This window comes from Solea solea, chromosome 21, assembly GCF_958295425.1.
Source record: "Solea solea chromosome 21, fSolSol10.1, whole genome shotgun sequence".
NCBI lineage: Eukaryota > Metazoa > Chordata > Actinopteri > Pleuronectiformes > Soleidae > Solea > Solea solea.
Genome location: NC_081154.1, coordinates 2,453,253 through 2,469,977, shown reverse-complemented (window position 1 = coordinate 2,469,977; position 16,725 = coordinate 2,453,253). Strand labels below are relative to the sequence as shown.

The window sequence follows — 16,725 nt, the reverse complement described above, 5'->3', positions numbered from 1 at the left end:
TGCAAACACTGAAAATACACCTTCTTAAATTGTGATTTCTATGGAAATGATGTCCTGTGACAAAATGTGTGGCTCATAGCAAAACATATGTAATGTATGTGCTCTGTAATCACGTCTCTCTCTCTCTCTCTCTCTCTCTCTCTGTGCAGTTTTACAACAACACATTTTCTGTAAAATAAAGAAAAAAAAGAAGCTTCTACTGGTAGAAGCAGGGACATCAAACATAAGGCCCGCGGGCCAGTGCCAGCCCGTCAGAGGGGCCAAGGTTTTTATGCGTGACGTCGCCAGACTGCCGGCCACTGATTGGTCAGCGTGCCGTCACAGGAAGAGACGTCCGACACAAGAAATCAAGCCGAACGATGCCAAACTGTAGATCAGTTAAAAAGACTTAACAATCCTAATCTCCAACAATTACCAGAGAAATGTCTAAAATCTCAATATTTAATATTTGTGTCACAGCAGTTTCATTCAGCCGTGCAGTGACGTGACATTGAGTAGGTACTTTTTTTGTTGTGTATTTTTCAGGTTGTTTATATGTTTTGTAAAAAAGACACTTCATAGAATGTAAAACAAAGGGAAAAATGTGGTTTATAGGTTATTATGCTACTGTTTTACTGATCTGGCCCACACCTGGGTTAAAGTGTCAAATATTTAGTGTGACCCCCACCCTTACATTTGAACAGCGTGACCCCTGACTCTCTTTTAAATCTGCAACGGAACCCTAATTAACGTTATCTGTAAAAACCTGCATGTGATTTTCATGTCGATAAAGATCTGCTGTGAAAAAAAGGTTTGTTAAAGAGATGCTTGTTGAGTTCAATGTATTGACGGCTCGCTAACAGATAAGACTGACGTTCAGTCACGTCATTCCAGTCTAAAATAAACCAGGCAGCAGGGCTGCGGCTGCTGCTGCTGCTGCTGCTGCTGCGGCGGCTGCTGTTGCTGCTGCTGCTGCTGCGGCGGCGGCTGCTGTTGTTGCTGCTGCTGCTGCTGCTGCTGCTGCGTGAGGTTTAGTTTGATTGAATTTGCTTGACAAGAAAAAAAGTCTCTGCAAATACGTACAGCGACAAAAAGAAGCCAAATCCAAGCACATATACGTTTATTGTATTGGAATTATATTTTAAATCTTGACTCTTGGTTTTAGAAAAGCGACATCAAATGAATCCTTCACATAAATGAACCACTGTAAACACAAGGTCCATGAAATAGATAGGATTTTTTTCCCCCTCCCTCCTCCAAAGCCGTCTCTTCATTCCAACAAATAATCTTTATATTCAAGAAATGACTTCAACATTCCAATGAAGACAATGTAAACTTTACGTATGTAAGTGGTTGCAGACACTCGTCACAAGTTAGATAAAACATTCACATTTAAAAAAAGACAATCGAGTACGGCACACACAAAAGTAGGACGTCGACTTAGACTTAAAAAATAAACGTGTTTCACAAATATTATCTCTATTATTTTTTTTCTTGTTATAGCACTGTAGTACCAGCTGAGAATGGGATGAAGGGAATTAAACATGTGGGGGGGGGGGGGCGTATACTGCATAAATGAAGCGCATGGTTGTTTACATATTTACATTTACAGGCTTTTGTCCACAGTGACAGAAACAAGTCAACAAAAATGACCATTTAAGACTCAAGTATTTAAAATAAAAATAAAAAGAAGGAAAGAAAATCATCCCTTACAGTATATCTTCATTTTTCCCTTTAAAAGTAGTAAACAGCAAAGTTCACACAGGCACACTTCATGTGATTTTTTTTTCTATCTTACATTTTTAAAATTGGACTCAGAGTCTGCCATGACATATGTCATGTATCACACAGGATGCAACCGCACTGTAAACAAACAACTATGAGTTGTTTTCATCAGTGATCTCTCAGAGACGCAGAGAAGGACACTTGAGGTGGAACACACAGAAAAATCACTGACACACAGGTCAAAATAACCTCGGATTATTACCCACATCTCTCTCTCTCTCTCTCTCTCGCTCTGCCAAAGTCCTCCCATACACAAGAGCACTTCCATGTGCAGACACAGTGATTCTAAGCCTGGATTATAGATCGGACAGTCCCTCCGCATGCTCACTCAGCTCCATGGTGTAATAGTCCAGAGGACGCCTACGAGGAGAGGACACAGTTATGTTAAAATGGATATAAAAAACAAACACGAAACAAACACGAAAATCCAATACAAAGGGCGATTTTCCACTACCCGGTTCCAGCATGCCTGACACGGCACGGCACGGCACGGCACGGCACGGCACGGCACGGCTCTACATGGTTTTGGTTTTCTACTTGGGTTTGCACAGTTTGCACCACATGCACAGCTTATGCTCGTCTGTTCATCTGCACATGATATTTCAACAGTGTTTATTGTTTCTATCATATCAGATACTTATAATTCATCGTATATAACAGATGTCTACTTCCCTTTCCATTGCATTTCTAGCTTTACTGCTCTTTTAATACTTTAACGATTCATCTATTTCTTTTGACTTGTGTGAAGATTTTCACGCGTGACAATAAACTCTTTGAATCTTGTAACGCAACGACATAAATCGGATTGAATTTGTGAAATTTGGAAAATACGTCACAGTTCAAAGTTCACTCGTCTTCGTTTTTATGAACAAAAAGGAAAGAAGGACGGTCTCATTTTGCGACTGCTGCACAGTTATCGTTACTTATATCACGACTAAAAATGTGATATAAAATTAATCATAACTCTGACTCAACAACACATAAGAAGACAAAAAAAACACACCTTTTTTTTTTTAAAGCCTGAAGATGTGACCTATAAACACACCCCCCCAGGATGTCCATATAAGGGATGACCAAGGGTGCTCATGTGCCACAGATTAAATGTTGGAGATTTTTAAGTCTTTTTAACTCTGGGTGGTGGAAAAGCGCCAAACATTTGTCATTTTTGAAATAAATATTATTCAGCTCCATACACGATAAAAGATTCCTTAAAACCGGCCTTATATACACAACCACTACCTCATGTGTTCACTTTCAAAGTGAACAAAGGCCTTTGTTTCACACAGCGTGGATGAAAGGGCTGTTATGACATTTACATTTCTAAAGCCAGAGGTGTCGGTGAATAATTCTGAAACAAGAAATAAATGTCTGTAATGTTCTTTGAGTAGAAACTGCAGCAGAGACACGACCTTTGCACCTTCTGTGCAGTCACAGCTGTTATTATAAATGGAACGGCATCACGATGGAAACCTAGCATCGATGTGTGTGGATGATGGATCATCATCACATGACCGGCATGAAACAGACTAGAACTGACGTGGGTTAGTCCGTCATTTCAGACCATTTATGAACGTATGAAGCTGTCAACGACAATTCTCCAGCTGTGTAACAAGTATTGTTCTCCCTTGAGACATGACTCAGCTAAAATGCTGTTGCTGATTTTTAATTCCATTTTTTGACAGTCTGTGCACAGTGAAGCATGCCATATATAGCATTTTTTTTCTCTGTATCAGGACTGATACCGATTCCCATCCCTAGTGCAAATGCTGTTGCATAACCGTTTCTGAAGTAGACCTCACTGCACACTTTTCTGTCAAAATACTCAAACAAACAACAACTTTACCTTCGTCTGATAGGTAAGAATTGTGTAATATTGTAAATATGGACTTTACATTCTACATAAAATCTCTCTTTACATTGCACATGCAGTGCACTCACCTCTACAGTTAGCTTATAAATGTAAATGTATACACATGTGGGCCTTATTCCTCCCTATCTCAACACAGTTTGAACTTCTGCTGCTTTTTAATTTACTCGTTTATAAATTTAGAATATGTACAACAAAAAAAAAAAAAAAAAAAGAGTGTGATTTTCCTGAAACTAAGGATCAACTAATTGCTGCCTGTGGATTTATGGAGGGGAAAAAATAGGAAATAAAAACACTTTTTGGTTTGAAATGAAAGCGTTCATAATTATCTGGCTTTGTGAGGATGTCACACACACTCCATCATTAGTGTCATTGTACAGCAGAGTATAAAGACTTCTGTATTTCTGAGAAATACAGAACTCACTCACCTCCTCCTGTAGAAATATGTGAAGAGAGCAGCTCCGAGTCCGAGCAGCAGCAGCACGGCGATTATCAGGCCTATCTGTAAACCCAGGGTCGAGGCTGCGGAGGAAAAAAGACGGCTTACACTTCAGCCTTCAACCAGCAACACATTTCACAGAGTGAGCCACAAATTCAGATTCTCTGACCTAAAGGGTTTCATTGACACTTTACATGACAGTGCTGTAACAATATGGTAATAACCATGTAATAGCTTAGTCATAACAATTAAAGAAGAGTGTGGGATATTAAGAAACACTTTTCAACAAGCATTTAATCATTTAAAAAAGATTGTGTCGGTCTGGAACTTATAATTGTAAATATCTAACGTTATATTTATCCGATTATAAACGTTAGATGCTTACAATTATTTTGTCAGATGTCGACGGGGGAAAACTTAAAACCTGGGGAACGAGATCCAGACGGACAGCGACTCCAAGCCCATGGCTAAACTCAGTAGCCAATCAGCAGGCAGCTTCCTAAGGCCCCGCCCACGGTCAGAGGTGCAAACAGAAAACCACGCCGCAAAGAACAAGTGTATTTTCAAACAATAAAATACAATATTTTTTAAATGATTTAATCCATATTTTATTTGCTTCTTAAAAAATGTAGTTTGCATTACATTATATTGCAAATGTTCATGTGGCTCTGGCTATTTTTGTCCAAAAACTAAAAAAAACAAAAGGCAACATAAGCTGACGTGACCTCCATCAAAATCTTTAAATCCATGTTCTGAAATACAAACTATAAAACTTGAGGGGAAAAACAAGAGCATTCAAAGCTTCACAGCTTCAATCAAATCTCTTACTCTGCAGACACATGTAACGTGATAATTGTCCAACGAATTACGAGCTGAGGCTGAACGCACTTATAACTGACACCAGTCAAGTATCAAGCTGCAGTGCAGCGACACAACCAGTCAAATACAATCAGAAGTGGGACTGTACGCAGTCATGACAGGGACATGACAGGGACATGACAGGGACATGACAGGGACATGACAGGGACATGACAGGGACATGACAGGGACATGACAGGGCCCTCGCCTCCTCCAAGGCTACTAAGTACCACCCCTGCCTCCCCTCTCGCTCCGCCACTGATTGGCGGTGGGAGATATTTACCTAATTATCAACTTTTTAACTTCTTTCACCTTCAATGACTCTATGTCTATTTTAGGTTTGACGGTTTTCAAAAATGTTTATTAAAATTTCAAAAACTTCCAAGGATTTCAAGGACCTGACCCGTGGGAACCCTGCCCCCTACAGTGACGTTAAAACACTTGAAAATGAAGATGAAGAGATTCTCGTCACCTCTCACTGAATTCATTCACACCTGGTTGTAAAGTTGTAAAGTTGATCGGCAACAAACTAAAATGACTGTCACCATGAATTTCACACTCAATTCAGAATTAACCACGGAGAGGAGTTGAGTTGCCAAATAAGACCGTAAGCAGCTGTGATGAAAACGACTTTAAAAGAAGCAAACAGAATTGAAATCCTGCATTTGTTTTGCTACAGAGTAAACACACACACACACACACACACACACACATACGATGTACAGTTGGAGCCAAGGACGGATAATAATGCTTTCAAATACCTGCAATTCACTGCCGTTGTTTACCCCCCCCCCCCACCCCCCCTGTTTGTTTTACCAGGAAACTCAGACCCTGAGAATCCATTATATGAAAGAAGGAAACAATTTTCAGGCATTTAGAAAATGACTCACCATCAAGTGGCGGACAACGTGTTCAGATGTTCAAACAACACGGATTCTCACAACAAAGTGTGTGTGTGTGTGTGTGTGTGTGAGACCTGTGCTGGTGTATCGATCCGTGGTGGGAGCAGAGCAGAGGTCTCCCTGAGTAAATGAAGGGTTCATGTGCGACGTCTGGATGATCAGGGCCTTCTGATGGTCGGACAGCGCCTGGATGTTCCCCCACACTCGCAGCCACCCGGACACGCATGAAAAGTTGGCTCCTGGAACCAAAGACAAAGAGTTTCAATGTCGATGCGCGACGAGAGTTCAAGATGAGAATCATGGAGCAACCTTACACACAAACAAAAACCACTTGTATTTGTTACCCGTTTAACTGACGTCGTCGGGTCCAGTAGTCATGGAGACCAAAACCAAACCTACTGTAATGTACTTTTTTACCAAAGAAAACCACTGATCCAAAAGTCTCCTGCTCGTTTGTTTAGTATGTGACAGTAATGGTATCCAGAGACGTTTCTTCAATTCTTCAGCGTGTGCCTGTTTTTGTTAATCTTTTGTTAATCTTGCTGCTTTACTTATCATTTGTGTCATCTGAAACATTTTGATAACGCCCTTGAGCTTTTTCCTACGTGCTATATCAAGCCAGTTTAAATGAAAATCTCCCATAAGTATCATTTCACTCCCTGCATACTGTTTGAGGACATTAGCTATACAATCAAAAAAATCATTTGTAGTGGCAGGAGGTCGATAAACAGCAAAAACAGCAAAAACAGCAAAAGACATTTGAGGGGATAATGTTATTTTTACACCTACACATTCTAGGTTGCTTGCAGGTGTTTTTATAAATCTAAACCCCACCCCCTTTGCCTTTAGTTCTATCACGTCTATACACGTTACATCCTGGGACATTAAAGACAGATGGAGGAGTTGTAGATGACGTATGTTTAAATGTCGGGTTCCATAGTACGTTTGTGTGGTTTACAGTCTGAAACCATTTAGTTTGCTGCTGTCTCACAAACACAATGTTGGGCCGTATGAAGAAGTTGATGTTTTCAGAGAGTTTGTTGAACCTTGTTACCTCGTGATCCTGTAAAATGAGAAGTAGCCGGCATGTTGATCCCTGTGGAACAGCTGATTGGCAGTTATCCACATGAGATGGCTTGTAGCACACAGGTCCGGGCTTTGAGGGAGCACTAATCACAGCAGACCGGCACTTTTCTTCCATTCAGAGTTGGAATACACTTAAATGCTGCGAGTGGTTATAAGCAGAAACACGTCTAACCACCACTCGTCGTCTCCTGTGAGTAGTTTAGTTTGTCCTTACGTTCACTGTCAGCCATTTCAAGTTTGGGATTAGTAGAGAACCCTGTGCACCAGAACCTAGAAGCTTTTTGTAAAATGCTGCCACACTGTGACGTCTGTGACGTCTGTGACATGGATGTTAGAGGACGACTGACTGTAGCTCAACATTAAATAAAACCACCGGACGTACTTTAATCTGCCTCTTGTGGGTTGGGCTAATCCAAAATACTGAAAACAAGGGGGGTGTTCTCTGAACACACGCTGTTACCTGTGGAACAGGGGTGCGCTGAAAACACCCCCATTAGCACTTGGTACATTCCTCCAGATGAAATCAAATTAACCATAGACTGTATGAATTAACACGACAAAAGGTCGCATTATCATTATTTGAGTGGAACCAGAACGTATGGAGTCATAAATCGACGAGTCGACCGGGACTTTACAGCCCTACTGTGCACAAACGTTTGTGAACGTATGACATTAAAATGGATAGTGGACGAGTTTCTTCTGTGACCACAGACGAGTGTGGCTACCTTCAGATAACCAAGCTGAAGTCTCAACACTCATTTCTGATTTTCTTCCATTGCTACAATATATCGATCGTCAAATCATATTTGTGTTCATTCAGAAAGGCGATCGTGCCGAAACTAAGTCAAGATAGATAGAATCTAAACAAGGCTTTAAAGGCCTTTCGCTGTGTCAGTGGAAAACAACAACAAACTTAAACCGTCCTCTGGAGTGGGAAATCACACCAGAGCATCTGAAAGGCAGCGTGTGGAAGTTTTGTAGTATCAGGTCAAAGTGTCTCACCTTGGAGATACAGCGCAGAGATGCCACAGTGACACCTCCTCTCCAGGTAGTCGGCCACGTCAGCAACTCTCCTTCCCTGGATCAGAGCGCCGCTGCAGTCTAAAAGAAAACGAGACACGCGGTGATGAACCAACCCGAACATAAATACTGTAAGATGTTCTACATGTACTTAATCCTAATATTCACTCACCTCCTGACTGCTCCTGCCAGTCCGTGGACAGCGGGCCGAGGCAAAGGTCAATTTGACTCGAAAAGGCCGGGCTCGGGCAGAGGTTGGCGCTGTGAGGCGTGGGGGAGGAGCTTGTCCAGGAGGAGGGGCTTCTCACTTCACAGCACGAACAGCGACTGAGCGAGACGGCGCCGTCTTCCACCGACCTGCACGTAGACACGAACCAGAAGATAGACATCGACTTTAAACTGATGTATACTTTTCAGATCATCTCGTGTCTGTATGTATGTGGAGGTAAAATGTACTTTGACTTATTTACTTGGACTTTGGCGTCCATTTAGGCCATTTGCACCCTACGTAAATGAGCAAACTTGTCTGTTTTTTTCGACCATTCACCACGGAACAGTTCCACCAAAATTCCCACAACTTGGTGGGAACATGTTATAGACGGAGACGAACAAAAAAAGTCAGCTATAACCGACTATAACCTCAACTCAACAGGAAGTTGGCCATTTTTGAATTTTGGCGTCCATTTTGGCCATTTGCACCCTATGTAAATGAGCAAGACACATTAAAGGGTTTGCGGATTCAAAAGCGACAAAACAGCAAAACTAGTTTTGTTTTTGTTAACCTTGACAAATCGGCTTCAATGTTAGGAGAGTCGGACAAAACCCATAAATCCATTGGAGCTAAAACAAATCCCCTCAAAAATCAAAAACAGGCTGTGTCAAGGTCTTAAGTAGAGAAGTTCATTGTTGTATCAGTGCAGTCGTCAGTTCTCCTTGTTTTAACTGCCCACACCCAGTGATTAGGTTCTCAGGTGTCATTAGTCATCATTGTTCACGCTCAAACATGTAAGAGGCGACTATGATTCATCAGAGCACGCCCACTCCCTATAATGCCTGTGTGAATGGATGAACACAGCTGAAATAATGCCTTATGTGAGTCCATGTGCTCACCTGACAGCTGGGATCACTTGTCTCCCTCTGGTGGTGGACAGAGAGGAGAGCAGCTGCTGGCTCTCACTGAACACCAGCACGTCTCTGAGGCTGGAGTTGGTGAGAGCAGTGCCGGCTCTGCAGACGCTGAACAGGTCGTAGCACAGGACGACCGCTCCCCGCGCCGGCACCGTGGAGCCTTCTGGGAAAATCTGATCTATGCAGGAGAGAGTGAGAGAGAGAGAGGGGAGGTGAAGGAGGTGAAGGAGACGGGGTCGGAATCAATATAAAGATAGATAAGGTGCCCTCCACTGCCCTCACCTGCTCCAGTGACATTTCCAACGATGTAAACTCCATCCTGATCGATAGATCCGGTCAGCGGCAGGGCGATGACGGTGCCACTGCGCTCCTGGTCAAACACGGACAGCACCAGGCCTCGCAGGTCCGTCATTGGAGGCCCGTGCAGCTCCACAAACGCCCTCTGCAGGCTGTGATTGGTCCAGTGGCCGCTGGCCACCTCGCTGATGACCACGCCCTCGGGGGCAGGCGGCGGACGAGGACAGCTGTTCTCTCTCAGGGGCGTGGGCGGAGCCACCTACGGGGATGAAAATGTGTGCAATGTATGAGATAATCATACACAGACATAATAAGAAAACTTTTGTCCCACTTTTAACCACTGCCACAGAGCAGATGAGACACAGCAGTTTAAAGCTTCCTAAGGGACGGATGAACACGAACACCCTCGGTCCATTCCGGATCAGAAGCCCGGGTTTTCGACGTCAACCTCACTTGGTACGCTGACTCACACGTTCCCCGCTTTTCTCTCTCTCTCTTTCTTTCTCTCTCTCTCTCGTCTTCTCGATCCTTCTTATTTCGTAAATAAAGAAACATGCAAAAACATTGGACACTCTATATGTTAAGTATGTTGTTAAACCCAGATTTGTGTCAATGTGCTCAAACTATCCGCATCTGCAGTGATCCACCAGGTTCTGCTCGGGGCCCATGTGACGCATTGTGCCAGTGACATTTCACAGGTGCTGTATGCATATACTTTAAATTGTGGTCAAACGATGGTAACCATAGAAACATGTGTGGGGTTATATTAGGTACACACACACAACTCAGCACTCAAAGACCAAGAGCACACATACACACACACAAACACACAAACACACAAAGTGATATCCTGGTGAGAAATTACAGCTGCTAAAATGGAATGTGAGATTGAGGACGTACGCCAAGAACATTGGACTGACGCGGACGCTCATTTAAGTATCAACAAGCAAAAATGTGAACTCCTTTAAAGACGTGTAAACAAATGTCCGTCACATTCACGCCACACTGCCACATGAGTGCTGTCGGCTCCACGTGAGTCACCGTTTCTCACAATAATAAATGTGTTTGTTTTGGATCTGGCATTAGCCTGCGACATTCCAAACGCCGTGCACAGGAAGTCATTCTGTTTACGCCTTGACTGACGATGAAGGTGTGGAGGGAGCGCGGCAGCAACACGGCGCGAGTAAAGCGAGACAGTGACAGGTGCGAGAGAGGAGAAACACCCACAGATGGGTCGCAGAAGGGTGGGAGTGGAATGAGAAAACCTAGGGATACTTAATGTAAAAGTGTTGGTACTGTTTCAGTAATTATTCAGAATGCTTCAGTGGCGACAACGCCGTGTACTCACTGAAAAAGCAGACAGGTCGTACGGGTAAAGGCCTCTGCAGCGGCTCAGAGACTCATCCCCGGGCAGAACTTCTGGATACTCCAACAGAGGCAGCTGTCCTGGGGTCAGAGCTTTGCTCAACTCCTGCGCCTCTTTGTCTGACCCCCTCTGCCGGTACACCACTGCATCCAGCAGGCCTTTAGTGGGAATCCCCCTCTGTGCAGCCGACGGAGGGCCAAAAGGGCTGCGGTACAGAGCCACGGCGTCCGGCCCATTCTGGATGGTGTTAGGAGGCAGGCGAAGCGACGGCGCTGGCACCAACCGGTCACTGCCCAACAGGAAGTAGCCCTTAGAGGTGGTGAAGTGTCCACTCAGGCTGATCTCCCTGTACGGTTTGTTGTTATGCGCACTGAACAGCAGGATCCAGATCCCCTGCAGGGACACCCGGCGCCCTGACGGGTGCCAGAGCTCGATGTACTCGCCGTCCTCGGCAGCACCTGGTGTGTCCGTGTTTAGCTCGTTGATCAGGAAGTCGCTGTTCCCCCACGGAGGGAGGTGAGGCAGTGAGTCTGAGCCTCCTGGGATCACTGGAGGATTTAAAAGGAATAGCTTGACATTTTGGGACATTTTTCTTGCCAAATATAATATAATTAATTCCACTTTAAAGAATAAATAGAGAGAGCAACTGTGTGCTCGTTTCTGACTATTTTACCAAGAGATAAACTCCTTCATTTTATGTTAGTTAATGGATTTACCTCTACCACCCATACAGTATGCCAGTCCCAACCCAGATTCTAGGAAGGAACCAGATGAATGCACATTCAAAAAACACTCACCACTACTGTGAGGGCAGATCTTTGGCCAGGGACACTGGTTGGGCAGTCCAGGGGTTTGTGGAGCCTCCCAGAAGACGCCAGGATCTCTGGACCAGGAGGCAACGCCACAGCGACTCAGATAGAAACCTCCTTCTCTCAAACTGAAAAAAAAAACGATGAAACAAACTCACACAAAGACACTTGGAAAAGCTAGCTTGGAACATCAGGAGCAGGTCTTTCAGTTTTTAATGGACAAACTAAACATAATGATTTATTGAAGAAGTTCTGTGATTAGCAATTGAGACCATTAACTCCCCAGGAAGATGTTTATTGACGTTTTATAGCAAATGAAGATTAGACTAATTTTCCCATAGACTTTCATTCAAACCAGCAGAGTCTACTTTTATGAGTATGAGCGTGCTTGTAGTGACGTCATCCAGACTCATCAAAGAGGAACAAGGGTCACAAGCTGACCGTTTCCCTCGGTGTTTCACAACACTTAAAACTACAGTTTCTAACAGTAACCCTGACATGAAGTGAACTCTTCCATGTCCTGCAGTCCGTGTACCAGATACAGTTCAGTTTCTTGCCTGTTGCTGAGTTGGTACGGCTGCCTGCCCGGGATGAGCGTCTCCGTGAGGTTGGCACTGGGCTTGTCTCCAGGTCCAGCGAACACAAACGCGTCCAGAGGCTGTAACTGGCTGAGGGGGCTGCCCACGGGGAAGTCTGAAGCTCTGCCGCTGTAAATGGCCACTGCCCCGGACTCATCACCTGAGAAGAAATGAAAAGAAATGAAACACTTACCTGCCACGACTCATATAAACCTGTAAATGCATCACATGCACACTGACCTTTCATGTACTTCTTCTCGATGGTCATGGAGATCAAAGAGTTCCAGGATGTCTCCACCTTCACGTCCACGCTCACGCTGACCCGGTCCGTTTTCCCATCCAGCACCACCAGCACCAGAGGACCAGCAGCGGGAGCGTCCGTCAGCTCCACAAACCCGTCCACCTGTCCTCCTCCCAGCTTCAGCTCAGTGATGACAGGGCTGGTTGCCGGGGCGGCGGGTGGCGTGCAGTTGTTGCGCTGACCGGGAGACGGCGAGGACACCTGGAAGCCCCAGCGATCCTCGGACAGCAGGCATCTCTCGATGGACTCGTCCCCCTCCAGTGCCGTCTCGTCTTCAACGAAGGCAGGTTCTCCAGGCGTCAGGGTTTCGGCGAGGAACTCCGCGCCCCCGGTGCGGCGAGTCATGTACACGATGGCGTCGACCATTCCCGCAGAGGTGACGTTCATCTTCTCGCTGTAGCGGGCAGCAGACGTGTGGTAGAGGACAATGGCGTCCGGGCCGTTCTGCACCGTGTTCGGTGGCAGGAGGATGGCGGGTTTGGGCAGCATGTCCACGGAGCCCACCAGGAAGAACCCTCGGTCGTCTGTGCTGTGGCCTTTGAGGTCCAGCACCTTGTAGGCGATGTTTCCGTTCCCGTTGTAGAAGACGAGGGTGTAGCCGTCCAGCGAGGCGCGCTGTCCGCTGGTGTGATACAGCTCCACAAACTCGGTGGTGTCCAGGCGCGGGTTGTCGGCGTTGACCTCGCTGATGATGAGGCAGGGCTCGCTGCTGACTGCCACCAGCAGGCAGAGACAGGCGGCGCAGGCTAACGTTAGCCACATGGTTTACAACAGATTCTCTGAAGCTCCTGAACAAACAGTGAAGCACAAAATCACCATCGGTTTCATTTCACCAGAGATGCAACGATCAGTAGATTCATTTTTAAATGGATCCTGTTGGTTTCTGTTTCTTCTTATATGTTAATATCTGCTGTTTTTATCTAAAACCTTTAAAGAATTATCATAGTTATATTGAAGTTTTAAACATTTGCTCAAAAAAGTTTAATTCACCCTGTTTTTATTCCCTTATCACTGTTTTCTAGTCATTTACACACAAAATGTTAACTAATGTAGAAAATGGACTCCAGATTAAATGAAGTTCACCTTGCATTCCTCAGATCTAGGGATGGGAGATAATTGACATTGATAATTAATAATTAATTGTGCTAAATGTATTTGGACACAGAAAAGGTTAAAATATATATATATATATATTATTTTTTTATATTCTGCCCATACTTTGTTTCTGTTCTGACAGCGATTATTATGTTTTGCCACTACCATTTTGTGCCGATGAGCAGTGGCGAAAATGAATAGGGCACCTAGTGAGTGATACTTCTGTCGTCTATAATTCTCCCACATTCTCACACACCTGTGTTTCCCTATACAGGGACATCCTTCACAGCACAGTATCACGTTCTATCACCGAGATGTGCCCTTTCTGGACAGCACTGGACATCATGTCCTCTAAGGACGCCCTTTAAGACACTGGCATCGTATTGGATCATCACTTTTCTCCACTAGAAAGACAATCCTTTAGAAACAATCCATCCATCCATTCATCCATTCATTCATTCATTCATCTTCTACCGCTCTATCCTTCACATGAGGTTCGCTGTGCTAATCTCAGCTGACACAGGGTGAAAGGCAGGGGACAAACAACCATCCACTCTCACACTCACGGTCAATTTAGAGTGTCCAATTTTACCGACTCCCCCATTATTGGATGTTTTTGGACTGTGGGAGGAAACCGGAGAATGAGGAGAACATGCAAACTCCCATGCAGAAAGGCCGGGTCGTGAACCCGGGTCTTCCTGCTGCAAAGCCAAGAATGCTAACCACTGCACCAACCGTGTGGTCCCTTTAGAAACTTTCATTTTCAGCCAGTAGGTCACATCCTTGTATTTTACTTCAGGGTGAACTTAAGCGTGCAGCATTTTTGTCCATTAGGGCACCAGGGGGGGCCTCACTGTCGCCCCCACCTGTGCACACCACTGCTGATGAGTCTATTTTGAATGAAAATAGGTTTTTATCTTATCTTTTTAATCTTATTTTAAAGACCAGCATCCATAGTCTGGTGTTCACATCATTAAAGTTGATGTTTACTACTTGCACACCACCACCACCACCACCACACTCCCTGGAGGAGCAGAGAAGCCCACAATATCATGAATGAGTCTTCTATGAGTCTATTTTTTGTCCATGGTGACATTGGGCACGCACGTCTGCTGCATGAGTCATGAAATGTTGCGAAACCCACACGGAAACTTTGTATGAAAACAGTGAAGATGTGAATCAACAGATTGTCGCACATGAATCTGGACACAAGTCGTCGTTTTCCCCCGATTCCCATTTCAACATCCGAGGACATTTGAAAAACAGCAAAACAATGCATTTTCAAACGTTACTTTGCACAACAATCACAGTTTGGAGAGAAACAAACACATGTTTGGACTAAACAGAGAAAAACTGCGAGGTTTGTGAATGCACAAAAGAGCCACAGGAGTGAAATCCTGCCCTGAAATCATCTCCCATCTCACGACACTTATTCCTGTCACGGTTCGGCTCGCATGCAGGCATCGTTCCGTCGAAGCAAAAAAAGAAGAAAAAAGAAACCCGTCAATGTGCGACATAAACGCCGTCGTGACTTACTGTAATGTCCGCTGCGCTCCTCGCTGCACCGTCCAAAACCTCCGCGTTCAGCGTGAAAAAAACACCTCCACCCGTGTGGAATAATGCGAGTAAAGTTTAGTTTTGTGTCCTCCGCCGCTCCTCTCATTCACAAAGCAGCACTTTCTCCCCCTCTCCCCCTCTGCTCTCCTCTTCTCCTCCTCCTCCTCCCCCCCGGACTGTGGGCGGTCAGACTGACTGATTCCTGCCAGGGAGACTCTTCTCTTCTCTTCTCTTCTCTTCTCTTCTCTTCTCTTCTCTTCTGAGATTAATAGAATTCTGACTTGAATCTCAAGAATTCTGACTTGAATCTCAAGAATTCTGACTTGAATCTCAAGAATTCCGGTTTTAATCTAAAAAATTCGGACTTTAATTTTGAAAATTTGGATTTTAAAATCAGAATTCGGATTTCAATCTCAGAATTCAGACTTTAATCTTAGGAATTCTGACTTTAATTAAAACAATTCTGACCTTTATTCTTGAATTCTGAATTTAATCTCATGATTTCAGACTTTATATTCAGAATTCATGCTGTTTTATTATTGTTTTTCTTTCTTCCATAGTGTTGCAATGAATCACAGGAAGTCTTGTAAGGACCTGAAAGGGCCCCTGACCCCTCTGTGTGAGACCTCCATATTACTGCTCAACACAGTTCACACTTTAGTTTAGTTTATTGTTTATTCAACAGAGTTAGTTATTGGCTAATGTGCATGCATTTGGCTAAGCAAACAAACAACAACCAGGACAGTATAAGAACAAAGTACATAAGAATGCAAAAGAAAACTACGCACTAAGAAAAAATGTCAATACATAAAATGGCCAACATAACATTATAGCTACAATCTGGCCTATTAAGAATCCTGGATATAGATTGACCTGATAAGTACCCTAATCAAAAAGCCAAAAATAACCTTTGTTTACCTAGTCTATGAACCTGAAATTAAACACAAGATTTTCCTATTTTTTTATTTCCCTTACTGACACACAAGGCTGAAAAGACCTCGTCTGTAAAAGCCGCTCACAGCTTTGTTAACAGCTAACATTGTTATTTAATGTGACGTCAAAATCCCGGCACCTCTTTCAACCTTCAACTTTTATTATCGTCGTCCAAAAGGAAACGTGATCTGCAGCAGGTGACAAAGGCACATGAGAAACAACAAAGGTCTAATCTTACCATGTTGAACCAGGGACTGTAAAGCATTAAAAAAAATCATTTAAAAAAAATTGAACTTTTTCCTCAGAAATCGGACTTTAATCTTACAAATTGTGACTTTAATCTCAATAAATTTGACATTTCTAGAATTCTGATTTTAATCTCATGAATTGTGACTTTATTCTCAATAATTCTGACTTTAATCTCAATAATTCTGACTTTGATCTCAAGAAGTCTGACTTTTTGCTTAGAATATTGACTTTAATCTCAAGGATCTTGACTTTTTTCTAGAATTCGTAATCTCACGATATCTATCTGTCTATCCACGCACACACACATAATGTCGATTCGTTAGTGAGTGTGTTTTCTTGTTTGTTCTCCATCTGAAGGAAACTCAAAGTCGGTGTTGTACTGATCTTATCTTGGCTCGTCATCTTTAAATGTGTCAGAATGGCACTGCAGTTGAAACGTGAAGTTTGTGGTAATGTTGCAACGACGAGGTGTGAAG

The 16,725-nt window shown here is 43.8% G+C and overlaps 1 protein-coding gene across 1 annotated transcript; it reads right to left on the bottom strand.

The window, feature by feature from the left end:
• Nucleotides 1-1,951: 1,951 nt before the first annotated feature.
• Nucleotides 1,952-15,188, bottom strand: si:ch211-183d21.1 (uncharacterized). The gene is made up of 12 exons (XM_058621143.1): nt 15,047-15,188; nt 12,355-13,203; nt 12,094-12,274; nt 11,525-11,664; nt 10,710-11,275; nt 9,347-9,620; nt 9,047-9,242; nt 8,109-8,293; nt 7,919-8,017; nt 5,905-6,069; nt 4,060-4,153; nt 1,952-2,124 (listed from the first exon to the last, which is right to left on the bottom strand). The coding sequence occupies exons 2-12, from the start codon at nt 13,175-13,177 to the stop codon at nt 2,061-2,063; spliced, it is 2,787 nt and encodes a 928-aa protein (XP_058477126.1). The 5' UTR covers nt 13,178-13,203; nt 15,047-15,188; the 3' UTR covers nt 1,952-2,060.
• Nucleotides 15,189-16,725: the final 1,537 nt, after the last annotated feature.

What these genes read in the sequence shown, in the direction of transcription:
- si:ch211-183d21.1 (XM_058621143.1), bottom strand. Translation starts at nt 13,177, where the DNA reads ATGTGGCTAACGTTAGCCTGCGCCGCCTGTCTCTGCCTGCTGGTGGCA. An exon ending in CGAGAAGAAGTACATGAAAG is followed by an intron (nt 12,275 to 12,354) that starts GTCAGTGTGCAT and finishes ATTTCTTCTCAG; the next exon opens with GTGATGAGTCCGGGGCAGTG. An exon ending in GGATCGATACACCAGCACAG is followed by an intron (nt 4,154 to 5,904) that starts GTCTCACACACA and finishes TTTCCTCCGCAG; the next exon opens with CCTCGACCCTGGGTTTACAG.